Genomic DNA, 26,987 nt, shown 5'->3' with positions numbered 1-26,987 from the left:
CAACGGCTGGTGACTCATCCCTTGGTGTAGTCATTTAAAAACATGCCGAGATATTACTCAATTCAGTATTGCTTTGGAGGCTCGCAGGAGCTTCATCTCGTCTTCATTCGGGTAATAATTCTCGGTCTTAAAGACTGTGACACAAACTTTGAGTTTTACTGAAAATGGCAACAGCCAGGCTTTACATTTAAACGCACAATACACCTACTTTCCTAATCAGTTTCTCTTACTAGGCTCAATAGTCGTGCACGCTGATTTGAACCCAATACTAGATCTGGAGAGCTCATTTTGCTGTTTTCTTTCTTTCCTTCTTTCTTTCTTAGGCGATTATGATGCTGTCACTACCTAAACTCTGTTCGGGGGGAGTAGCCATGCTTCTTGCTACTCTCCTGAACACGCTTGCGGTGCAGGGCGCGTCCATTCGTCACCACAGGCTCAGAGGCGGCGACCAGAGCGCCTATCTCGCGCCCAGCTCGGATATGATCAAAGCCCTCGAGTACATCGAGAGCCTGAAGCAGAGGACGGACGGACTCGAGAGCCCTACCGCCGACTACGACGAAGTAGACAAATTCCGCCTTCTGGTGCAACTCGCATCGCTCCAGGACGAGGATGCACCGCAGGCGGCGCGCGGCGAGGACGATAGCCGTTGGCCTGACAACAAGGCTCCACAGTGGGTAAAAGCGCTTCTCAGAACGCTCGAGCAAACTGGGGAAAGCGCTGACACCGCACCGGAACCAAGCAACGAGCGCCGTACTCACAAGAGCAGGCACCCATCGTCTGATGTCGAGAGCCCTGTCGGAGACTACGGAGGTGTCGTGAAGCCGCACAAAAAGTATCCACTGATGTTCGAAGACGAGGAAAACGCCAGAGACAGCACTTACAAGAGAGCGACGGAAGATTTGGACGAGCAGTACACGCCGCAGAGCCTCGCCAATATGCGCTCCATTTTCGAAGAACTCACCAAACTCTCCACTTCACCAAATCAGAAGCGCGACAACGAGCAGGAAGACGGTGATGAAGATGATGATGATGATGACCTCTACAGGGTCAGAAACTTGGCCTACGAGGACGTGGCGGGTGGTGAAGACTGGATTCCGCTGGAAGAGCAGGTGGAGACCGAGGAAGTGGTGAAAGGTAGTCACGAAGAGTTTGATCGCGGACTGGGAGACAACGATCAGGACGGTCCAATCATTGAACGACGAGCTAGCCCCATGTTTGAGGACAAAGAGGAGCCCGAGGACGACACGAAACTTGTGGATTACTATCTGCTGAAGGTTTTGGAGATGAGCGACCAAGCCCAGAAGAGGGACAGAATGGACGGACAAACTGGCAGAAGGAGGCTACCTCGACCTTCTTTAATCGACCCAAGGACCATCAATCAATTGCTATCCAAACTGGCAATGAAGCTCCAGATACCACAGGAGGACCTGGTGGGAATGTTGATCATGGAGGAGACCAGAAAACTGCAGCGACCCGTGGCGGCAGAGGCGCAGCGGGAGAGAAAGCCTACCCAAGCCTTACCTCGCTACAAGACGAGAGTCATCAAATACTATAACCGACGTCTGCCCGAAGTCACAGTCAACGATATTCCAGCAGACGTCAAGACCGAAGACATCCTAAACATCTTGGGACTGGACAGTCTGGGAAGCAAGAATTCCAAATATTTCACCAAACAACGACCATATAAAACATCCGTGTCAAGGTATTTCACACCGAGTGGAAGACGGGGCAGTTTGCTCATGTCGGAGTTAAACAAATCCCCTAGTAAAAGAGCAGATGATTACGATGACACGGTAGACGAGGACGAAGTGGCGACTTTTCTGGCCGCTAAGCTTTTAACAGAGTACCCCGATACTAGCAGCTCTGCGGATCGTAAACGCGCCGCAGAACCCAACACAAACGGACAGTTTCCATACGAATTATATGAAGAGGCCATGAAAGACTACTTTGATCAAGTCGACACGGGTAAAAGCGCGCCGGCTAAAAGGGACACGGAGACAAAAGACGACACAGAGGTGCCCCAAAAGCAAATGAATGACAAAACAGCCCCGGATTCGGTTGACCAACAAGTTCCCGAGACTATTAAAGAAGAGGAGAAAGAGCAACACGGGAAAAAGGTTGCTGGAATGTAGTTGGTAAAATGAACAACAAATGGAACGACGACTTCCTTCTTCTGGGATACACGAACATGCCTATATTTCTTTAAAAAGAGTAACCAATGGTGAACGTGCTATAGTTTTCATGAAATTTTAAAAATCTATATATATATATATTTGGTGTAAATATCTATATAAACGTACATCAGTATGCGGGAGAAAATGGTAGGCTAACTTTCTGTTGTGGTCTCTGGGTTTTGTGGTATTACCGAATATGCTCTTGTTACAGCTCCTTAGAAAATGTTACCTTTATTCGGGATGTCTGTTACGATCGTTTACAGCAAATGAGCTATGTCATTATTAAACTCTCACAAACACATGTGTTGCTCATTTTTAAGATCATTTTGTACGTGTTCTGAAGTGTGAAAAAGACTTGAATAAAGCATTAACGTATTATTTTCCTCTCGCTGTGTTGTGTTAACTTATTGATAATTCTCTTGTCATCTTAGGATGAATTCAACGTATTCAGTGTTTTCAAAATGATTTCATTTTGAGCCGAAGACATAATTTACAATGGGCTGATTTCGTATTTTTTGTAACTCGCGTTTACAAAAGTATTAAAACGGGATGAACCCTACAGGAAAATAGGCAACAGTAGGGATGTAAAGGTTTCAAACAGTGCCCCGGGACGTGCTGTACACACAGGGAAGACGGTAATCAGTACTAAAAATTTTCCAGAGGAAGCAAGATTTTACTGACGTCATTTCAGAACGCGGACAGCTCCCGCTGTTCTCTGTCCGAGACAAAGAACGAGACACAAACCTTCAATCTTGCAAATATCAAAATACATTTTTTTAATGAAGTCATCTCCTTACGTTTTCATAAAAACAAAATTCATCATTCAGACACTTAGAAAACATCTATCTCCTAAATATTCACCAAACACACAATCTCTCCTGAGGCTTTCTGTACATATTGCCGTTAAGCTGTGCTTTTAAAACAGCTTTAAAAGGCACTCATGGCATAATTACTACTTTTTCTTCTTCTTTTTTTCTTTTGCAAACATTAAATATACAGAGGACATTTGTGTCAGTTTTCATTCCCTAACTACACTGTAATAATGCTATCGCTATCAGATATCAGAGAAATGAGAATCTCTCTGAAGTTAAATGTGATTTATATGACCAAAGACAGAGCACTTTTCTACTGACTTCCCTTTAAGACGGTGACGTTGACACCTTAAAGCTGAGTGAACGGACAGATGTTCATTTCAGTGATAAATCTTTTTTTTATATATATATATATATATATATATATATATAAAAATGTTCATAAATGCATATTTCTATGTGACAGTGAAGTCATGCTTGATAGCATACAGGCATTCAGAGAGTCTCCCGTCATAATCGTGACCTTTCATTCCCATTCAAAGCCGTAGTGTCCACGGATGAGCTCTTGCCTGGAGAACAGTTGTGGCATTTCTCCTTTATGATGTTTGGTTTGATGTTGTGCAGTGTTAAAAGGCAGGTTTGCTCATGTATTCCTCCATCGTCTGAGGAAAGAAAACAGCAAGGTCATGTCATGCAGCGTGAATACCAACTGTAACAAATTCTCCTCGTCCTCAACTGAACAAGATTTGGTTTTAAAATGACTGAAAAAAAAAAAAAAAAAAAAAAAAAAAAATATATATATATATATATATATATATATATATATATATGTATTGATTTGCGACAGAGTTGGAGTCACAAGAAACAGCTGTAAGTTCTCAATGAGCCTGCTGATGGTATTCACACTCTGTATTCCCATCTGTGTTTGACTTGCATGTACACACATAGGAAGAGAGAGAGAGAGAGAGAGAGAGAGAGCACAATGACCTTAGCTGTGGTAATGTGAATGATCAAGAAAAATCAATTAACTCTGAGAGTCTACATCAGCACACAGATCTCCATAAGTACATCTCTCTCTCTCTCTTTCTCTCTTTCATACCCACTCACTCACAGGCTCTAACACTAATTCACTCTCTCGCTCTGTCTCCATTTCCTATTCATTTTCTCCATGTCTCTTTTCTTTCACTCTTTCATTCTTTCATTCTTGCTTTCACTTGTTTTTCTCATAGACACTCCCTTTCAATTCACTTCTAAGTGCATCGCAGGTGTGACATCGTATAGATAATCAATACAGAGAGAACAAATGTAACATTAATGAGAAACCCCCTCTAATATCTATGCATGTAACACACACACACACATACACTCTTTTTGTTTTGCTCCCCATCTTTTCTCACTCAAAGATGCACTCACTCACTGTCTGTCTATCTGTCATATAATCAGCTTGTTGTCCTCTCTCTCTTTGCCAGTTCTTTCTCTATCTATGTGTGTATCTCTTTCTCTCTCTCTCTCTCTCTGTATGTCTCTCTGTTTGAATGTGTAGGCCATAATATGATCACATTTATGGGTGGTTAAAAGGTGCCATTCAAATGTGGTTGATTTAAATAATAACCTCAGCTATGGAGAATATGATACAGGTTCTTCCCAGAAATGAGGATGACCTCACACATCACAGCTCCAGACAATTTAACTGCCACATCACAGAGTCAAAAACCTCCCTCTCGGGTACAGTTCTCTCTACCCTTCAGGCTGATCATAACCTCAGCTGTCCGGGGGAACAACGAGATGATAAAAATAAAAAAAAAACAAAACGAGAGGAAGGCATAAGAAATGCCAGGAAACAGCAGCTAAACAAGCAGCTAAAAATCCAGCAATTCAACGATTCCTGTCAGTTTGGAACCCAGAGTGCAATAATTAGATCTGTCTTCCCCAACCACGGATGGCGGTCCTCATTTTCAAGCAAATGATGAGAACACAATTACTCCTCGAAGTCATTCATGTGAAACACGACAGCGAGGCCGTCTCACGGTCGCACACTATGACACAACACTCATCTGATTAATTAGCTGCTGGTAATTACACGCTGCGGATAAGGAAGGATAGGAGAGAAAACACAACGCACACCTACGCGGCTAACTGTCTAACTACGCCGGTCAACACGCAGGAATCTTTCCCCTCACAGGTTGACGCAAAACTACATCAAAGTCACAAAACCACAGAGCTGAGCGTTTGGATAACTTAATTTTTTTTTTCCAGTGTTTTAGGTAACAGCCTTGTCACTTACCTCCTGTAACATGTCTGAGGCTTCGATCGACTTGGCAATGGTCAGTTTCGACGTTTCCTGGATCTCACCTCCCATGAGAAACTCATCCAGAATAAAGTAGGCCTTCTCAAAATTAAAGATAATATCCAACTCACACACCTACAGATTAAAGGTGTTAAAAACATCATCATCAGACACACAATCTAATTAATAACACCTCATTTTAATCCTTCACACAATTATTTCTTTTTCAAAGTCGAAGCTACAGTTTCTGTGGCTCCTGTAAAATTACCCTGACTATAACGCTATAGGGAAGTCAGAGATCACAGACTACTCCTACACTAGACTGAGACACAAACGCAGCTCTATTGGTCTATTGAGAGAACTGCACCCGCTGTGTTACAGTCAGAGTTTATCTTTACACTGCCATGAGTTTTCATTAAGAATAAGTCATTTTGACAAGCCAAGAATAGATATTGAGCTGAACCAAATTGAATTTTTTTTTTGGGGGGGGGGGGGGGGGGGGGGGCTAAATTGAATTACAACTTTCACACATTGCTACTTTTTTTTTTTTGGTGGAGGCAGCGAGAGAGAGAGAGTCATAGAGAGAGAGTCAGAGAGAGAGTCAGAGCGAGAGCGAGAGAGAGTCAGAGCGAGAGAGAGAGAGAGAAAGAGAGAGTCAGAGCAAGAGAGAGAGAGAGAGAGAGAGAGAGAGAGTCAGAGCGAGAGAGAGGGAGAGAGTCAGAGAGAGAGAGAGTCAGAGCGAGAGAGAGAGAGTCATAGAGAGAGAGAGTCAGCGAGAGAGAGAGAGTCAGAGCGAGAGAGAGAGAGAGAGAGAGAGAGAGAGAGAGTCAGAGCGAGAGAGAGAGAGAAAGCCAGAGCGAGAGAAAGCCAGAGCGAGAGAGAAAGCCAGAGCGAGAGAGAGAGAGAGTCAGAGCGAGAGAGAGAGAGAGAGAGTCATAGAGAGAGAGAGAGAAAGCCAGAGCGAGAGAGAGAGAGAGTCAGAGCGAGAGAGAGAGAGAGAGTCATAGAGAGAGAGAGAGAAAGAGAGAGAGAGACAGAGAGAGAGAGAGAGAGAGTCAGAGCGAGAGAGAGAGAGAGAGAGCGAGAGAGCGAGAGAGAGAGAGTCAGAGCGAGAGAGAGAGAAAGCAAAAGCTGAGGGGTTGCCTTACATTGCCAAAATATTTGTCCAGCAGTTCGACATATCGGTGCAACACCTCCAACGCCAGGAGTTCATTATCCTGCTCCTCCAGGGCACAGCAGAAATACAGACTGGCATACCTACACACAAGACCACGGTCAAGTTACGACAAATACATTCACTTACCTACAGACAAGACCATGGTAAAGTTACGACAAATGCATTGATTTACCTACAGACAAGACCACCGTACACTTAAGACAAATACATTCATTAACTAAAGAGAAAACAGAACGTGCTTTAAAGGGCAGAGACAACTCTCTTATTCTTTTATGGAAGTATGAAAATGTCAAAGAAAGTTCTGGAACGCCACGAGCTGCAGACAGCTTCGTTCTCAAGGCCACTGACAGTGAAAGGTGGAGGATGAAATGCCAGCACAGATGAGCTTGGCATATGTATACTCTAACAATAATACAACAAAACTCACCATTACAATGAAGGATAACCAAATGGAAGAGGGGGATGTTTTGGGGTTTTTTTTTTTGTAAAAACAGAAAAGGTAAGGAATACTGGTTAAGACTGAGAAAACAGATGATTGAGTGGGTGGGGGATGTGGGTGAGGTAATATTTTTTAAAAAATAGTTTTTCATGTATATTTTTTTTCATTTTCATTTGTGCTGACTGCGAGTCTATAGTAACCGTATGTTAATTAGATCCGCCTACTCCATAGCTTCAATGAATACTCCGTTCTGATTGGTCTGTTCTCAGCGAAAAGTAATTTTTGTGTTCGCCAAATAGTGACTGTTAAAATGCATTGATTTTGAACAAGCCATGAGGTGTTTGGCTTTGTAATAATACACAGAATCAGAAACTAAAAAGAGATGTTTGGTTTGTTTTCTGACAGCTGACCCATTCATTGGACGTTATCAGTCAGAAGTGACCGGATCTTGATCAAACACATCTACAGCACGCCCTTGATTGTGGCCTTTCCTGTTCACCCGCCCGTGAGAAAATCCATAAGTAAAGCAGCATTCTAAACCGCAGCTCCGCCCTTTTCTCCAAAATAGGCGTGTCCACTTTTCAGTCAGACCTAACAGCTGATTGGCTGATAGGAAAGGTCCAGTAGGATTCTGGACCTCCTGAACCGTGGATTGAGGAGTCCCACCTGTTATAATGTAGTAAACAGACCCTTGTACTGCACTCACATTACTATTAATAATCATGGTCTGTCTATATTTCTATGTATGCATCTGACCAGTCCAAAGAGAGGAAAAAAATGGAAAGATTTAGGAACAAAGCCAGGCAGGTTACAGTCTACATAACTGTAATGATCTGTAAAAAGCTATAGAACAGTCTGTAAGACTCTACTGAACAGTCTGTAAGACTCTATAGAGCAGTCTGTAAGACTCTACTGAACAGTCTGTAAGACTCCATAGAACAGTCTGTAAGACTCCATAGAACAGTCTGTAAGACTCCATAGAACAGTCTGTAAGACTCTACTGAACAGTCTGTAAGACTCTACTGAACAGTCTGTAAGACTCTATAGAACAGTAAACGTATTGGATGCCTGTGCACTGGCGCCAAGGTTTTTCCAGGAGAGATATGAACTCTGATGAAGATGCCTGCTGTGTCGGACAGATGGTGATTGGCTGAACTGTCCCTGCTGAGAACGAACGGGCTGTGTGTCAAAACCAGGCTACTGCTCTCACTCTCTCACTCTCTCTCTCTCTCTCTCTCTCACTCTCTCCCATCACCTCTTATAGACGATCTTCAAGTCTTTCCAGTGTAGGAAGTTACAGGTGCGCGGATTCCGTGCCAAGACCATGGTGGTCATGTCTCGTATGATCTTCTTCTTCTCCCGCTCGGGCAGGGGTAGGAACCACTTCTGCAGCCTCAGCTTCCCCTGACGACTGAACAGCAACAGGAAACGCATCTACAGAACAAAGAGCGAGAGGGACGCTGAATGTGACACTGACTTTACTGTTGGACGAAACTTTTCAGCAGCGATGACTTCTCCGTCTGAGACAGGTAGACACATCCAGCTCCCAACAAGTCGCAGTGCAAGCCAATTACCGCATCAGACCACTGAGAACAGTCCTCTTGTCGATGTCTAAGATGGAACACCACCCGAATACTACAGTCACACTGGTTAGACTAAGGTTGGAATACAACACTTGTTTCGTATAGTTTGTTTTGTTTTTTTTATTAAGTACTATTAAATGCTTAAGGGTCAGAATGATGTCATCTCTGATAGGAAAGGAAAAAGTAGAGAGATGCATCATGTGCATATTTACATATACAACCATATTAAAGGTCATGAAAACAACACATTTTAATGCTGATTCAATGGTCTAGTTTACCTGTGGATAGCAATTACAACATATGGTCTAGACAGACACTCAAAGTCTGTCTCTCTGGCACTGACACACACACACACACAACCACCCCATAGTCCACTGAACCTGAAAATCAAAACACACACATACACTGTGTGTGTGAGTGTGTGTGTGTGCGTGTGCGTGTGTGTGTGTGTGTAAGACAAAGAGATAGAGAAAAAGAGGGAGACAACAGCAAATACACTCAACCATCTAACAGACTTCTGAGCCTGAAAACACACACACACACACACACACCCATACTCATAAACACACACACACACACACACACCCCCACACCCACACCCACACCGAGTCTCATACACACACATGCACACACACACACACACATACACACACACACTCTGGCTTCAAATCCCCTCCCAGCTCCTCTGCTTCCTCTCGGAGTTTGCCGTGCGTGAGAGTGGCGGCACGGGGCCAGCTCCATTACACAGATGAGCAGTGAGATGAGGGAATCGTGCCACGGGCCCAGCGTGGCGCTCCGCTCCAAGCATGAGTCACACAGTGGATAAAAAGCCTCCCTTTATCAGCTTAAGCAGCAGGTCAGGCAAGCAAGACCCTGCTATTGACACGGCAAATTAAACACTAACGCCACACAGCTCCGCTCAACACTACGCAGAGTAAACAGAGACATAAAAAAAGAAGAAAAAAAAACAGGAGCCATTGTTGATTGGTAGGAGAGAGCCAAGCCCGGAGCATGATCTCATAGCTTTGGTTTACAAGATAAAGATGAGGTTGTGAGCTAAATCATGAATGGAAGGTCTTAATTCTGAGTAGCAGATTAGACAAGGACTAGACTTAACCATCTTATAGCCCAGAGAGCCTACTTTAGAAAGTGACCAGTTTAGTCAAGGTGATCGTGTGTGTGCACACTACCGCCATGAGTACGCACAGAGAGATGTCAGACCGCTGGGATTCATTTTTCATACAGATGTAACAGTTTCTAAACAAAAGTGGATTGCGTCAGGAACAGGCAGAAGGGATTCTGGGAGATAAAACTGACACACCCTGGCTATTGGTCACACAGGCAGGAGAGACGGAGAAAAGGGGAGGGAAAAAACAGATTGGCATTCACCTCTTCACTACATCAGACCCCACTCCTGAACGCAGGCGCGTGCACACACACACACACGCACGCACGCACACACACACGCACGCACACACACATCCGACCTCACTCCAGAGCGCAGGCACACACACACCCGACCTCACTCCAGAGCACAGGCACACACATACACACACACACATCCGACCTCACTCCAGAGCACAGGCATGCATGCACTCACGTACACATAAACACACACAGACATGCTCAAGTGCACACACACACAAACATATATATATATATATACACACACACACACACACACACACACACACACACACACACAAACACACACACACACAGAGTAGTGAATTCTTTATGAGGACATGGCGAGGGATGTTTAGAAGCAGTATTTCCCTGTTTTGTTCTTTAGTCTGTCTGATCTGTCTGGGGTTCTTTTTTACAGAGCTGAGATTCCATCTGCCTCGCTGGGCTAATCTCATTTTCCTCCTATTGTCTGACCGCGCTGTCCGGGGCACGCAGCTAAACACAAACGATGCAGGATATATTTTTCAGTGCGGGCACGCGCTGGATTCTCATTGTTAAGGTCTCTGTGCGCAGACTGCAAAACAATCACTGCAAACAATCAGTGTTAGGAGAAAAGGTCTGCGAGTTGATCTTTTTTTATTTAAGAGTTCACTTAGAAAATAAAATTACATAAACAAACAACCTCACACACACACACACACACACACACAGGCATACATGCACACATACCATCACACACACACACACACACACACACGGGCAAATAAATAAATAAATAAATAACCTAAAAGAGCAGATACGTCGCTCGAGGAGTTTTCTAAATGTGCAGGTATTCTGCTAGTAGAATTAAATCAGCCGCAAAACTTGATTTTGACTCCGTTTCTGAGGACAGGAACAGAGAAGGGATGGTACATCAAAGTGTCATTTCGAGGAAAAACACTGCATGAAACTGTGGGTGTTAACACCAAATTAGTCAGGCTATCACGACTCGGTCATCAGCTCAAAGGCAAATGATGGAACCAGTTTGGCCAGGAAGGACAGTTTGCGGAAGCGACACCTTTCCTTTGTACACCACAGAAATACAGTGACAAAGCACAACTCCACTGTTTTAAGCACATAAGAGTATTTTACGTAGATGACACGAACCGCTCGTGTAAATAAAACAAACTAAATGTGTCGTGTTAGTCTCCCATTGGCTTGAGTTTACCTGGTACCAACAGGTGCAGCAATATGCTCTCGCTTGCCAGTGGAGCACTCGGTGTACTCAAGTCATTTGACAGTCATAAAAGCAGATCAACTTACCATATTTAAAGAATGAACAACGTCTGAGCCAAAACTTCAGTGTTTTTTTTTTTTTTTTTTGGACTGTTTCTTAAACACTTTTCCTTCTAGGCGACTGGTCAGCGCACTCGGACGACCACATAGTTGTATTTCCCAGAATCCTCTCAAAGGGAAAGTCGCGGAACTCCTCCCTTTGTCACACCGATCCCCGAGGGAGAGCCACTGCACGTCACCACACAACACGAACTGGATTGGCCGCACAGATTACACCTGCTTCAACTCCTGCGTTTACACCTGTTGAGCAGGTGGAGGAACGCAGTCAAGGCTGTTTTCTCCAACCCGTTCTCTTGGCAGGTTTAAAAACTCAAAGGCGCTAGAAGGACCAAAGATGCGGAAAGATGTCAAACGAAATGGGAAATAGTGAACTTTAGGGACGAGAGTCCAAAACTCCAACTTATTAACACCTAGTCTAAAAAAACAGCCACCTCTTTTCTCCCTTTAAAAATAATTCGCGGCTGTCTGACCAGTGAACGAACTGCCGTGGGCCTTTTTTTTTTCTTTTTGGCTTGAGATGTCGGGGGTTGGGGGAACGCCTCAAAATGAAACGTTAAAAGAGAAAGTCATTTATTAAACTATGGCTTAGCAATGAGTCATCTATGACATGTAAAGCGTGGTCTAATTTTCTCTAATGTGCCACTAGAGGGTAGCACGTTGTACTACAGTAGACACATGTGACCTATAGCTGTCATAACACTACCAGTAACGGTTTGGAGCGGACCGTCCCATTCGGAGATGTCTTTCTACAGGAATATCGTCTGGTTTATCAAAGGAATGCGGGAGTATACAAGGTATTATGATTTAATACTTCTTGACCTTTAACTGTATCTCTTGACTTGTCGCTGTTGTGTGTGCAGAGTTTTTACAGGTGCTGGAAACTTGACAATGAATTTACACGACCCGTTACAGTAATCGAGTAACTTCGCGAAGAACAAATACAAAACAGAGAACCCGCACCGGCTCGTTTTGTTTCCCGACTGAATCTCGGGTATTTATTTACTTACTTACGCTTAGTTACGTGTGTATTCATTTCATCAGGTGTAGTTTTAAAGTTACTGTTAAACTCCCTGTCTGAAGCGTCGGAAGGTCTTAAATCGTACGATTGTAGACTTGCAGGACTATGTAACAAAAATGCAAAGTTACGAAATCATTTCGCCAGGTCGTTTAATCCCATGATGCCAAGTAAAACCAAATTCCAAATCCGCGTCTAATTGCAGAGTTAAAAAACATAGCCGATTGCATGGCATTCCAAACAAACTCTCACCCCTCACTGTAAGGTCAGCGTGTCTACACAAAGCGCGTCTTTGACAGCTGGCTTTCTGGTGCGCTATGAAGTAATTGCCTTGTCATCTTCCTTTGAATGGGCCCATTGCGCCTTACCAAACCTCTCGTCTAAGAAGGACTGTGTGGAGGAGTAACAGGCAGCCCCAAACATTTCTTCTCTACGGGGTTTATGAGATCTTTTGTGCTCCAAAGCGTAGGTACTGTGTTTTGTTCGAAGTCACGTGACCGTGATGTCCTGACAATGCACCGACTGGTTGGTTGACTGGTTTAGACTGTTGATGGTTGTTACAGATACATACCTTCATACACACATGGATTGATGGATTGATTCATTCATTCATTCAGAGATGCATTGATTCATTTGTTGATTGATTCGTCCACATCTTATACAGAAACGGATATGAATCAGCCTGTAAAAACTTCATGGCGAAGGATCTGGAGGTGTCCATGGTAGGCCGGTCCTTTATGATCACTGGAGCCAACAGCGGGATTGGGAAAGCCACAGCCATGGCTATCGCCAAGAAAGGTTTGAATTCCGTGGTTACATGAGCAGATTTAGGAATGACTGGCCACAGAGAACCTTGTTAACTTCAGACGTGAACTTTGTGAGGGAGCTGGCAACAAACCCAGATTGTTGGGTTCTTGCACAATGGCTCTTAGCCTCACCCAGCCCCCGCTTCTCCTCCAGTTTCCTTTGCTGAGTTTTCTAATACCGCTGGTTTCATTAAACTCATCGCAGGCAAGCGTGTCTGTATGCCTCTGTGTCTGAGGCCAAAAAAGCTCAAACTAATGTGTACAGAAACATTATCAATAAATGCTGAATTTCACAGAGTTTCGTTTTCCTTGTTTTGTTGAGATGAATACGACAACACAGTGTTTTTCTCAACGTGCTGTCGTGTCACTATCTCACAGAAATAATTGTGCTTTTCTAGGTGGGACGGTTCACCTCGTGTGTCGAAACAAAGACAGAGCCGAGAAGGCAAGAGAAGACCTAGTGAGAGAAAGCGGTAATACTGTACGTACGATGAGGTTTGTGGTAACGCTAAGGTAATGCTGAACTAACGCTGACCAAACATTCAAAGCATGTTCACGCTGAGAGGACAGCCAAGAGCGCCCTGTGAGAAAGGTTCACTGAGAGTCTCTCGAACATTCTGTGTGTGTGTGTGTGTGTGTGTTGTGCTGTATGTCAGGAGATACACATTCACCTGCTGGATCTGTCGGAGACTCGGAAGGTGTGGGAGTTTGCTGAAGCTTTCAAGAAGGAGTATTCCTCTCTGAATGTTCTGGTAAAAGCCCAGGGAAATTCCTCTTTTCTTTTTCATTTGGAAAACATTTCTAATTCACTATAATCTAGAGTTAACTGTTCTACAGTCTCAAACGTGTGTGTTGGAAAACGGGCGTCGGGCTGCATTTAAGAGCCGGTGCTTCCATTTAGCGTCCTCTCCTCAGCAGACGCACACACAGACACACTCACACACACACACACACACACACACACACACACACACAGACGCGCGCGCACACACACACACACACACACACACACACTCTCTCTGTCTCTCACTCACTCACTCACTCACTCACAGAAACAAACACATGCAGTCATGCAGTCTGCGAGTCACAGACACATTATACAAAACTGTCAGTCAAACACACAGTTCAGAGAGAGCACTCCAGGAACAAGCGCAACATACAACGTGCATCACTCCAGTCATCATATTATTTTAAAAAGTTAGATTTTAGACTGCTTTGAAATGCAGGTTAGCATTGGGCCTTTTGTTTGATATGTTCTCCCACACACACAGACGAACACACACACACACTCACACTCACATTCAAACATACACACACACACACACACACACACATTCACACTCTTTTTCTATTTTCCTTTTGTTTGATATGAATAAACCTGAAAAAAAAGGTTGAATTGTTTCTTTTCATTGATTTATTTCACTTAAATTGAAATGTTACTGTTATGTTATCGATCATAATAGGCTGTTGGGGCTGTTACAATGTACAGTCTTTCTTTCTTTCTTTCTTTCTTTCTTTCTTTCTTTCTTTCTTTCTTTCTTTCTTTCTTTCTTTCTTTCTCTGCCCCCCCGCCCCCTCTCTCTCTCTCTCTCTCTCTCTCTCTCTGTCTCCCGTGTTAAATGCCAGATCAATAATGCAGGGTGCATGGTAAACCAACGGGAGCTTAACTCTGAGGGTCTGGAGAAGAACTTTGCCACAAACACCCTGGGTAGGCCTTCAGTCTCCCTCCATCACACACACACACACACACACACACACACACTTACTCACTCACTTTACATAGCCATCCGTAATAATTACTGTGTCAAACCTGGATACTGACATGGTATTATGCTGTTTACTGAGTGGCTGTAAAAAAAGGAATAGCAATATCTGTAGACCATGTATCAGACACTTCTATTACTCACACTCAGTCACCCACAGACAGTCTCTCTGTCTCTCTCTCTCTCTCTCTCTCTGTCTCTCTCTCTCTCTCTCGCTTTCTCTCTCTGTCTCTCTCTCTCTCTTTCTCTGTCTCTCCTTCTTTCTTCAGGTGTTTATATACTCACCACCAGTCTGATCCCTTTGCTGGAGAAAAGCCGAGACCCCAGAGTGGTAAGCTCCAGCAGACTGAACAAAATTATAAAACCATAATCCTGTTTTTTTTCCCCCAGGGCCCTGGAGGGAGGGACACGGCTGCTTTGTGACAACGGGCGTTAGAAAAATAACAGCGCAAATAACAGCAGAGTTGAAATAATAGACGCAGCTTTAAATCAAGGCTGAAATTATTCTCTCCCGTCTCAAACAGTTTGAGTCTAATTTTACTGGTGCTGTCAGGGCTAGGTGCACCAACCAGGACACAAATGACTCATACAGTCGTGGTGTGCCCTTTGAAAAAAAAAATGCTCAGAGCTTAATAATAACAGTCCTTTTTCCACCTTTTTATTTATTATTTGTTTGTTTGTTTATTTTGGAAAACAAGGGCAGTGTCTGAAAGATGTAGACAGGCGGTAGTGAGTGAGTTTGAACAGCTGACAGTTGAACATATGACAGAGGAATCCAGTCCTATCTCACTGACGCTTTTCTCACTCCTCCCCATCCCACAAACACTCTCACACAAGCCGTAAAACAACATATATACAACATTTTAAAATAAATAAATATATATATATATATATATATGTGTGTCATTTTAAAATAAATCTGTGAGTTTTCAGAAAACAATCTCACGGTCTGTTCCATCTTGTCTTCCCACCATCTCTCTCTTCAGTTCTGCCTGACTGGGCCTTGACCCTGGGCTTTACAGCATGTCAAACCCAAAGTCACTCACACTTTGTTTCTCTGGCTGCAATAGAATGCAATGTCTGTGTTCATTTCCTGCTTAAAAAACGACAGTATTTCTCTGCTCTGTGTGTGTGTGTGTGTGTGTGTGTGTGTGTGTAGATTACTGTATCGTCTGGAGGAATGCTGGTGCAGAAGCTACACACGGATGACTTGCAGACAGAGAGATGTCATTTCGATGGCACGATGGTCTATGCACAGAATAAGGTATGAATGTGTCAAGGCCCGCTGGTTGGTTCACCAACAATGTTGGTTGATTAGCAACATTTATTAATTCGTTACTATCCTTTGCCTTTATGTTTTAATTATATGCAAGCCGGAAACATAAGAGGCAGTTCTTCTTTTGTGACGTCATAGAAAACCTCATATATTCATTTAGCATCTCTTGTATTGACTTAGCTTGTCAATCCTTCGAATACCAGTAGGAGGTGCTGTTTTCCCTTTGAGGCCAGGATCAGTGTTGAAATGGCCTGTTGTCAGCAGGATGTTTACTCTGACTGTTTGCACGTCCGCTAGCAGCCAGATTTATTGGAAACGAACGCGCTGAAAGACTTTCGGGTGTCTCATGTGTATATGATGAAATTTCACTCATGGACTATGCCAATGATTCGGCTCAAGATGACGGTTGATAGATCATGTGTACATGTAGGTAACTGTGTATTTTGCTCAAACAATATTAAATATAAATACCAGTGAAGACAAACAGAGCAGCAGAGGAGGAGTGACAAACCATTTTCATAAGAAAAACAAAACAGGTGCCTTTCTCTGTCCTGTTTCAGTGGATGTCTGGTCAGGTGACATGACCAAATGACATTTGTCAGAAATGTTAGCATGCACACAGCTCTCCTGTCATCTGTAACAGACAGCAGCGAGACACCGTTGTCCTTTAAACCGAATTCTTAGTTTTTTGGGTTTGTTTTTTTTTTTTTTTTTATTCAAGCTCCACGGTCAGATTAAAACAGCCCAGAGATACTGATATGAGACATGAATGCTATGGGGTCTACACTCTAAAAGCAAGACTGGAAGTGTCATGGCGATATTGTTACTGTCACAAAATTATTCTTCAAACAACAATGAAACTGTCAGTAAAGAAGAAGAAGAAAAAAAAACTCGACATGAAAAGGAATAAATGTTATGGCTTCGCCCATTTACCAGTTCAGAAAACCACGGTAACCTTCTCTCGTAGGTAGTCGTGATTTTACAAACTGTCACAGTGGATTTGTCTAAAAAAGAGCAATTCATTTCCACGTATAACTGACACATACATTAACCAAGAGCGCTGTTAAACATAAGAGAAAAAAACGTCCTCGTGTAAAAGGCAGCCATCTCTCGGATATTTTGAATGAGAATCGTTTAGTACAGAATAAGATTGACATAGGTTTCAAATATTGGAAAAAAAACAAAAACAAATCTCACAGAGGGAAAAGCAAGAATCCACTGAAAACGCTGGACTGTGTGTTGGGGTAATCGTAAACCCAGGTGTTTGCGTTGAGATGGACATAGACCTGGTCTCCAGCCTCCATCTGTGTCAGCGCCGTGTTGGCCGCAGACTCTAAGTAATTAGCGTAGTTGGACGTCATTGCACTCGTCAGCAGTTTTCCATTTAGAAAGAGCTGGAGAGTCATGGGCCGCTGGGAATTGTTTATCCCAGAGACACTGAAGTAGTAGACACCTCTCACTGGAGCCGTGAAAATACCTGCAAAACCCACGAAATGTGTTTAGAGAAAAGCTCTCGTTTGTCTTTTTTTCTAAAGGATGTGTTCAGTATCAGGTTTCACAAGGACTTGCCCCCGCTTTGGAACATTATCTCATCTTAATGATCTCATTCCCCTAAAGAACATTATCTCATCTTAATGATCTCATCCCCCTAAAGAACATTATCTCATCTTAATGATCTCATCCCCCTAAAGAACATTATCTCATCTTAATGATCTCATCCCCCTAAAAACATTATCTCATCTTAATGATCTCATCCCCCTAAAGAACATTATCTCATCTTAATGATCTCATCCCCCTAAAGAACATGATCTCATCTTAATGATCTCATCCCCCTAAAGAACATTATCTCATCTCATCTTAATGATCTCATTCCCCTAAAGAACATTATCTCATCTTAATGATCTCATCCCCCTAAAGACATTATCTCATCTTAATGATGTCATCCCCCTAAAGAACATTATTTCATCTTAATGATCTCATCCCCCTAAAGAACATTATTTCATCTTAATGATCTCATCCCCCTAAAGAACATTATCTTATCTCATCTTAATGATCTCATCCCCCTAAAGAACATTATCTCATCTTAATGATCTCATCCCCCTAAAGAACATTATCTTATCTCATCTTAATGATCTCATCCCCCTAAAGAATATTATCTCATCTTAATGATCTCATCCCCCTAAAGAACATTATCTCATCTTAACGATCTCATCCCCCTAAAGAACATTATCTCATCTCATCTTAATGATCTCATCCCCCTAAAGAACATTATCTCATCTTAATGATCTCATTCCCCCAAAGGGCATTATCTCATCTTATCTTAATTATCTCAAAGACTCATCCCCCTAAAGAACATTATTTCATCTTAATGATCTCGTCCCTCTAAAAACATTATCTCATCTTAATGATCTCATCCCCCTAAAGAACATTATCTTATCTCATCTTAATGATCTCATCCCCCTAAAGAACATTATCTCATCTCATCTGAATTATCTCAAAGACTCGACTTGTTTTGGTGACTGTGAAGAATCTGTGTTTGATTTATTTACAGTTGGTTTGAAAACTACAGTAAGAGCTGGTTGAGTATTACAATGGCGAGTCTTCGGGAATATGAAACGCGTTATCTGTCAACATCCATGCCGTTAACATTTGCTGAAAACCTGAAGGCAGATGCAAACCTGTTCCTGGATTGTAAGAATTGCCAACGTTGACAAGCACATTTTTGTAAGATAGCGTGACATCGGTGTTGTAAGGGCCCAGGTATCCGTTGATCCCAAGAGACGCTGAGAATGCTACTTTCATTTGGTCTGTAGAGAAGAGAGAAGGAGGGAGAGAGAGAGAGAGAGAAAGAGTGTATTCGATATGTATGTCATATAGTATATCTCTGATTTTCCAGATCCCGATCTCTAGGACTCCAGATAAGCTCAGACTTCAGACCATCACAAAAATTTTCCAGAAAGAAACAGAAAAATTAGGTATATTGAAAAAAAATTATATTTAACTAATTGATATCGTTCATAACACATTACAAGTGTCACGATATAAAAGTGTCACAATATACAGCACTGTGGTAAAATGTATATGTGTGTGTGTGTGTGTGTGTGTGTGTGTGTGTACTGCATATGACGCTCACATTACACTTTCAATTTTGTGGACTTTCGTCATATGTGGACGCCCCCCCCCCCCCCCCCATCATGCTGAAAATGCAGAATGGACCATCCGTGCATGTTGCATCATTACCATACCTCCAGGCTTAGTCTGGTTCACTCCAGCACCTCCCTGCACTCTCCGTGTGGTGTAGTCTGCTGATTCAGTCGGTCTTTGTTTGTCATTGCCAGTAGTTTGAGAGATACCATCTTCCTCACCCAGTGCCTGACTCCAAAACGCACAGGCAGTACTAATAATAATAAACAACAGATGTGTTTTCTCCATCACTAACGCTATCAACAGTAACTTTTTATTGACACTACTCACTGTTTATATAGAGTTCTTGGCTTCTGATCCCTCCCATAAAGAGCAGACCATCCACATATCATTACTTTTGACTGACAAGAAGAGCTGGTTCAGCTGGAAAAGAAGTCAGTTATTTCAGTTACTGAAACACCCAGCATTAGTTTTCAGTCCTAATTCTGGAAAGGAAGTCAGTTATTTCAGTTACTAAAACACCAATCATTAGATTTCAGTCTTAATTCTGGAAAAAGGCAGTTATTTCAGTTACTAAAACACCCATCATTAGATTTCAGTCTTAATTCTGGAAAAGAAGTAAGTTATTTCAGTTACTAAAACACCCATCATTAGTTTTCAGTCTTAATTCTGGAAAAGAAGTAAGTTATTTCAGTTACTAAAACACCCATCATTAGATTTCAGTCTTAATTCTGGAAAAAAGTCAGTTATTTCAGTTACTAAAACACCCATCATTAGATTTCAGTCTTAATTTTGGAAAAAAGTCAGTTATTTCAGTTACTAAAACACCCATCATTAGTTTTCAGTCTTAATTCTGGAAAAAAGTCAGTTATTTCAGTTACTAAAACACCCATCATTAGTTTTCAGTCTTAATTCTGGAAAGGAAGTCAGTTATTTCAGTTACTAAAACACCCATCATTAGATTTCAGTCTTAATTTTGGAAAAAAGTCAGTTATTTCAGTTACTAAAACACCCATCATTAGATTTCAGTCTTAATTCTGGAAAAAAGTCAGTTATTTCAGTTACTAAAACACCCATCATTAATTTTCAGTCTTAATTCATTTTCATTTAGACATTTTTGTTTATAATCCAGTTTAAATATCATCAAAGGTTGTCTCAATATTCAACTGGCTAATGAGACTTGACCTTGGTTTCCTGCTGTCATTAGCTTGATATGAATTCATAATTAGAAATCCGCTGCCTGTGTTAGATGGTGATATTTTCGTGGAAATATTATGGCTTAGTATGGTGATATGCTGATATCTTTTCTACAGATGAAATTTAGGTTTAAGAGGATCGGTGCTTGTTTAGGTGATCAAATTTGATCAAATCAATATTCAGCTAACATTCTTGATCACTTCATTTTAACATTATAAGTAAAGTCCATCAATTTATAAGTCAATACTAATTTTTAATCAGCATGTAATACAATGTGTTGGACTTGAAAGAACAAACAAATATTGAGGAGGAAGAGAAAAAAGGACAAGGGGGGTTAAAGGGCGCAACAGTTGCCTCCTGCTTGTTTTGGAAAACTGATGAATCCTGTGAAGTTGTTTCACCAGTGGTTTTGTGGTTCAGTTGGTTTGGTTAAGAGAAAACCTGTTTAACTGTTGTTACACTAACCCCATAAAGTCAGATATTTACAGATTTTTCTCTTATCATTTCTTTCAAATTGTTATTATTATCACTAATATTATTATTAATAGTAGTAGTAGTAGCATTCATAGACACACTTAATACTTACCTGATACTAGACCGCCAAAGACCAAATGCAGACTACTGATAAACTAAATGTGAGAAATTGTAAGATTTGGAAATTGTACTAAACTGTTAATGAGTCAGTAAATATGTGTCCTTTATCACGGTCATCAGAAAGTTCTGCATCGTGGATTATTGTTTATTTAGTGTTACTTGTCATCAGGAACTGTATATTCAAAATGAAAATGAAAGGACAGGGAGGCTGGATGGATGGACTGTCTGATAGGAAAAACATGTCACAACCTGATTAGGCATTAACACAGTTTAACAGATGCATATTTATACTATCTGAACGATCTAAACCAACAGTTTGTTTACTCTGATTTGATAACTGTGTGAATTCCACTGATTATAAGTTAATATTAGTGTTTTAAGTGTCGTGAGACGGTGGGACATCAGTGTTCGATTATTAAAGCAGTGAACTGGTGAAGAACATGGGATTTAGTGGTATATACAGAACAGTTTTATGGCCATGTGCAACAGTTTCTTAAAATATGTATTTGGCACTCACAGTGCGAGAATACGTTTGTATCATGTTACACATTTGTCAAACCGGTCATAACTGAGCAGTCAGGAATTGTGTGTATTCTCATACTGCAGATTAAACTATAAATTAAAAACTATGCAGACATGAAATGTGTCCCATTTACCCCTGCATGGAGACGGTTATCCAGTTTACACACTGATAGTGCTTAACTGCTAAAAACATTTCATATGCTATTATGTGAAAATTTCTAGCTAGACCACTACATGATGTGGTTAACAGAGAAAAGAATATAAATGTCCCCTGATGCACGCAGACATTTTATAATTAACTCTTCTGTGTTAGAGGAAAGCAACATGGATCACAACAGTAAAATATCTGCTTTTCTTGTCTGTACTCTTCATGTCAAACAATTAGAAATCAGAAAACGTCTTTGATTTGTCTTTAATCAAATCCCGATCTCTTTCATATCTTTAATCACTTCAGTTCCCTGTTGTTCGGGGGGAAATTAATAAAATGTAACCTTACATAACATGCAGCACCGCACAGCAGTTGAAATGCACCTGTCTGTTAAGTTAGAGGCGGTTTAAATAATCGATTCAAGTAAATGATCCTCCTGATGTTTTGTTGATAACAACCTGGCAACCCTGCACTTTATATTTTATATTTATTTATTTAGCATATGCTTTTATTCCAAGTGACTTCAAACTGAGGAAAAGTTGTGGCCGTGATAGATGTTTTTCGCCATCCAAGGTTAATGAAAAAAAAGGGATGAACCTGTTAGACTGCATCTCAGACGGAGTTTGTAAAGAGTTTATATATGTTTCTTTATGGACTGTAGTGTGATTAAACCTATGATACTGCGTGACACAACACTGGCATGAAATGCATACAACAGCGAAAAACGTACCAAAGAAAAATAACAGAAAATGGCTTAGATCATCTGGAAGATCTCATTAATTATGAATCCATATCTCCTCTTAGGCAATTCAACAAAGAGAGTATTGAGTCTATAAATAGATAGATAGATAGATAGATAGATAGATAGACAGATAGATAGATAGATAGATAGATAGATAGATAGATAGATAGATAGATAGATAGATAGATAGATAGATAGATAGGTAGATAGATAAATAAATTCTGGTGCTACAACCAACGCGATAAAAGTGATACATAATCTTTTTTTTTTTTTTTTAAATGACCTGTGCATTAAAAGAGTTAATGTGGTTTCCCCTTATTTTGTCCTTTTAGCAGACATTCCCATATGTCATCAGTGTGTTTCATTAGAAGGCAAAAGAGAGATTTGCGAGTGAATGCAGACTAAACAGACTGAATATAAATCATAGGATGTTCCCTCTCGGTTAGGAAAACAGACAGCAATAAAGTGAAAACGGACGGATTTCTGCTCCACCAGTGAGAGGCGTGTGATGAAAGACCAAGGCTTATGGAGGGGGAGATGTCGTAGAGGAATGGCCGATCTGTTCTTTGGAGGAAAAGACAAGACTAGAATCTTTAATTTTTTTTTTTTTGGCAGCGACCAGCAGTCGGTGGAGAGGTTAATGAAGGTAGTCATCTCACAGGACAAATTCATAAGACTGAAAACACAAGGGCGAAGTGTGTTCTCCCCCATCCCGGGAAATGGTTTTAAAAGACAAACGAGAAACTATTTTGAAACTGAAACTCACCTGGAACAAATGGTCTTTTTTTTTTCGACATGGAAATATTCACAAGCGGTTTTTCCGAACGAACTGAAAATTCATAGTTCTTTTGTAGATATGATGTGGAGTGAGAGAGGTGGATGTGTGTGCAGGGCCTGTTTCCTGTTTCCAGTCCTGTTCTAGCCAATCACAGAGGTCAAACTGAATGTGTTCATCATCAGGATTCATCTATGCCTGCTCCATTTAACCAGTTTTATTTATTTATTTATTTAAACTCAAAATCTGTGCAAGTCTCCAGAAATTGAAGTGCATGTGTTTGTCACTGTCTACCTCTGAGGAGAAGCCTCTGTTTGACGCTGCACCTGTCAGAATGCGTTGACACGGCGATGAGACTAGACCTCTAGTGGCTGGACTGTTAATCATAGTTCTCTCTAATTTACTCACGCAGTCAAACAAAGCCTTGAGAAAAAAGCCATAGTATGAGGGCCTGATTGAGGCCTGTTTAATCGCTATCATTAAAAGGGCCTCTTTATGAAAGGCCCTCGAGAGAAACAAGTGATTATATTCAAATAAAGGCCACGGGCAGCAGGAGATGTCTACTTGTACACATATAATCTGTATTTTGCAGTTCATTTGGCTGTGTGTGTGTGTGTGTGTGTGTGTGTGTGTGTTCTGTACAGAGGCAGCAGGTGGTGATGACGGGGGCGTTGGCCAAAGAACATCCCAAAATCCATTTCTCCGTCATGCACCCTGGCTGGGCCGACACCCCTGGTATGGATTTTAATGTCTTTTATTGTTGTTGTTTTTAAACATATTTGCATAGGTCTCAAGCATTTTTAAATTAATTCTCTGTTTATTATGTGTTCAATGCAAGTCATATTTGATGATCTAGTGTACGTTACACGTCGAATACCAATTTATGGCTTAAAACTCAAAAACTCACAAAACCAATAGCTTTTTTATTAATTATCCTGAAACAGGATTTTGACCAGTTAGGCATGGATTCTTAATCCCTGTGAGACTACTGCACTAATGAGCTAATCCAGCGTTTTGTTGTGCAGTCAGGCAACGCCTCATCACAGATCTGCACTCAGAGTCAGATTAATCTCCAGCATTAAGACTGTTTACAAGTGTCTCTCATGAGAGAGGCAAAACAAAAACAAGCATACAAAAAAAAAAAAAAACAACAAAACCCTACTGAAATCCCTGGTCATGTTTGTCTTCAGCGGTTGCCACGGCAATGCCTCAGTTCCATCAGATGATGCGTGATAGGTTGCGGACTGCGGAGCAGGGAGCTGACACCGTCGTCTGGCTGGCCGTGTCGCATGCTGCTACTGCTGCACCTAGTGGACAATTCTTCCAAGGTGTGTGTGTGTGTGTCTGTTTCTTTTACACGTTCTTTTACAATGTGTTTTTACACGTTGATACATCATTGCTTTTGGTGAAGGGTGAAGATGTTTTGTAGATTTTGTGTGTGTGGAGGGGGGGGGGGGGGGGTGTTGTCCCTGAATGCATAAAGCAGAGGGCACAAATTGGGAAAAGAATGTCCCTCTCTGAAAGGGCGTGGCATACCTTCCCGCTCAGCTGTAATCCTGAAGAGACAGCCGGCCTGAGGCATCGACCTCGTCTCCGACGGAAATGACTTAATGATATCTTATTATATTTTAAAAAGGTCACTGAATGAATTTCCCATCAGCGTTATAAATACCATACGCTGACTAATGCTTCTTTGAAGCCCTCGTGTATGGATGCACTGTGCACTAAAGCATAACGACATCTTTCCCGGGAGGCCTGGTCTTTTAATTTACCCATCCTGTTTCTCCGCCCCGCGCGCTAGGAAGTCAAGATGAGCCTCTTAGACCGTCAACCTGTAGCGTTTCAGTTTCAAATCATCCCGTCACCACGGAGACCGGTTTTCCTCCGGGTGGCATACACAGACAGCGTTGAGAGAAGCAGAGGGCGGTGATGTCGCAGTAGCAGCCACGCGACAGAACGTTTCAGTTTCAGTGAAACGAATGGAAGTTTTGGTTCCTGACGGACAGCTCGCTGACGTAACCACCCCCTGGTTTGAGGAGAATCTTGCCTCCTTGTCAGACGGTTAGCAGGATGCACTGAGTCAAAGCGTTGAGTGGGTGTCTGCCTAGAGTCAAAGCGTTGAGTGGGTGTCTGCCTAGAGTTCTCGTGTGATGCCGTTGGAACTCGACACATAACTCATGTTTACAACAAGAGGCAGAGAGTGTTTTTCTGGAGTATTCTTAGCAGCGTGTGATCTTCCAGCTTTGTTCTTCAGACGTTCTGAGTCTGGCGGAACGTTCTAGCACCCACGCAGAAGCAGGCCGTGAGCCTGCAGAGCAAACGTACTTTGAGATGTAATCATTTATAACTTCAAAAAATGGCATCAAAATTAGAGGGGGGAAAAAAAAAAAAACCCCAGGGTAATCAAACGATATTCCTCCAGATGGGAGTACTTTTAATACGCAGGCATGACCTGATATCAGCAAAATTCACCCCCGCAAAACTTTTCAAAACTGTGATCTGTTTCAGATCGAAGGGCAGTGCCAATCCACCTGCCCCTGGCATGGACACACAGCTCCCAGCAGGAAGTCCAGAACTTCATGGCCCAGTTGGACAAACTGGCCTCGTCTCTCAAACCAGTGGAGTGAGCAGGCGCCGAGTCCCAAAGGGGCGTGTCCCAGACCGGGGGGGTGGCCCGCTGACGTCGCTCTGATGTTCTGGGTTTTGAATGAGGATGTCACTCCGAAATTATCTGAATACATTTAAAATATGCAAAAGAATCTCAAATGCAAAAGAAGAAAGGCCCTTATCCAATCAAGCACTGCGCTTTTTAAACTGCTGTTGGCTTCTGCTTTTCCTTATGCACTTCACATTGGCCCTCATATAAACCAAACGATTTAGTTCTTCATAATGCTTCATAATGCTGCTACTGTTCTTTGTCTCCCCCCCCCTCACAGAGACAGGTTTACATTTCCACATGACGTGATGGGTAATAAGGTCTCTAACTCACCCGAGTGCTTTTTACATACGTAATTCGCTATGGTAAATTAAACCGGATGATGCAAAAAAAAAAAAAATACCCAGAATGAAAAAAGATAAACAAACAAATAAATAAATAAAAATCCATTTGTGAGTCATTGTTGTTCATAGAGGCTTGGTAGACTCGTAACAAGATTACCCAGAGCAAATTGTCCACTGTCGTGCCCAAACATTTGATTTCTCTCTGGGTTTTTTTTTTTTTTTTCCCCTGGGAAATGCAATCTGTGCGTGGTGTGCCGGGAAAGGCTGAAACAATAAAGCCGTCTTCACTTACCTCCTCTTCAAGACGGCACCTCTCCTACTGGCCTATTCCCCAGCCTCCTGCCAGCACACGGCACTGTACCGCTTTCTTTACGCCAGGAAATTGTCAATTTCCTTCAAATCGATATGACTTACGTGACTGGCTCAGGGGAAAAAAAAAATGTACAGGACTCATAAGCCCTCGCCATATATTTCAGACCGACCTGATTCGTATACTCTATAGCAGGGGTGGGCAAATCCAGTCCTGGAGGGCCGGTGTCCTCCCGGGATTTTGTTTTCACCTCTTAGCTACCTGTTGATTTTCACTTTGAAAACAGGTGTGCATGGTCTTCAGCCAATCAGAGACTGTATTTAGTTGGTCGACAAGAAAAACAAGCAGGACCATGTCCCTCCAGGACCAGACATGCCCACCCCTGCTCTATAGAATGAAATAACTCAAAGCAAAATTAAAGTCTCAAATACATCTGGCAGCAAGTAAATCTGGCAGCATTTGTATCCGTAATAACCAAATA

General features: G+C 42.0%; 3 protein-coding genes across 3 annotated transcripts; 2 read left to right on the top strand and 1 right to left on the bottom strand.

Annotated features, from left to right (window-relative positions):
• Positions 1 to 329: 329 nt before the first annotated feature.
• Positions 330 to 2,132, top strand: scg2b (secretogranin II b). The gene has a single exon (XM_030773142.1). It carries the CDS (start codon positions 330 to 332, stop codon positions 2,130 to 2,132), a length of 1,803 nt encoding a protein of 600 aa, XP_030629002.1.
• A 1,338-nt stretch (positions 2,133 to 3,470) lies between these two features.
• On the bottom strand, positions 3,471 to 11,269 carry ap1s3b (adaptor related protein complex 1 subunit sigma 3b). The gene is made up of 5 exons (XM_030773166.1): positions 11,182 to 11,269; positions 8,145 to 8,323; positions 6,422 to 6,530; positions 5,271 to 5,408; positions 3,471 to 3,648 (listed from the first exon to the last, which is right to left on the bottom strand). Exons 1-5 carry the CDS (start codon positions 11,182 to 11,184, stop codon positions 3,613 to 3,615), a joined length of 465 nt encoding a protein of 154 aa, XP_030629026.1. The 5' UTR covers positions 11,185 to 11,269; the 3' UTR covers positions 3,471 to 3,612.
• A 669-nt stretch (positions 11,270 to 11,938) lies between these two features.
• Positions 11,939 to 26,212, top strand: dhrs12lb (dehydrogenase/reductase (SDR family) member 12-like b). The gene is made up of 10 exons (XM_030773165.1): positions 11,939 to 12,008; positions 12,894 to 13,027; positions 13,434 to 13,516; positions 13,692 to 13,787; positions 14,662 to 14,743; positions 15,068 to 15,129; positions 15,958 to 16,062; positions 23,841 to 23,931; positions 24,387 to 24,524; positions 25,705 to 26,212. Exons 1-10 carry the CDS (start codon positions 11,953 to 11,955, stop codon positions 25,821 to 25,823), a joined length of 966 nt encoding a protein of 321 aa, XP_030629025.1. The 5' UTR covers positions 11,939 to 11,952; the 3' UTR covers positions 25,824 to 26,212.
• Positions 26,213 to 26,987: the final 775 nt, after the last annotated feature.

This window comes from Chanos chanos, chromosome 5 (genome assembly GCF_902362185.1).
Source record: "Chanos chanos chromosome 5, fChaCha1.1, whole genome shotgun sequence".
NCBI classification, from domain to species: domain Eukaryota; kingdom Metazoa; phylum Chordata; class Actinopteri; order Gonorynchiformes; family Chanidae; genus Chanos; species Chanos chanos.
The sequence above is the reverse complement of the archived record's forward strand: the minus strand, read 5'-3'. Positions and strand labels throughout refer to the sequence as shown.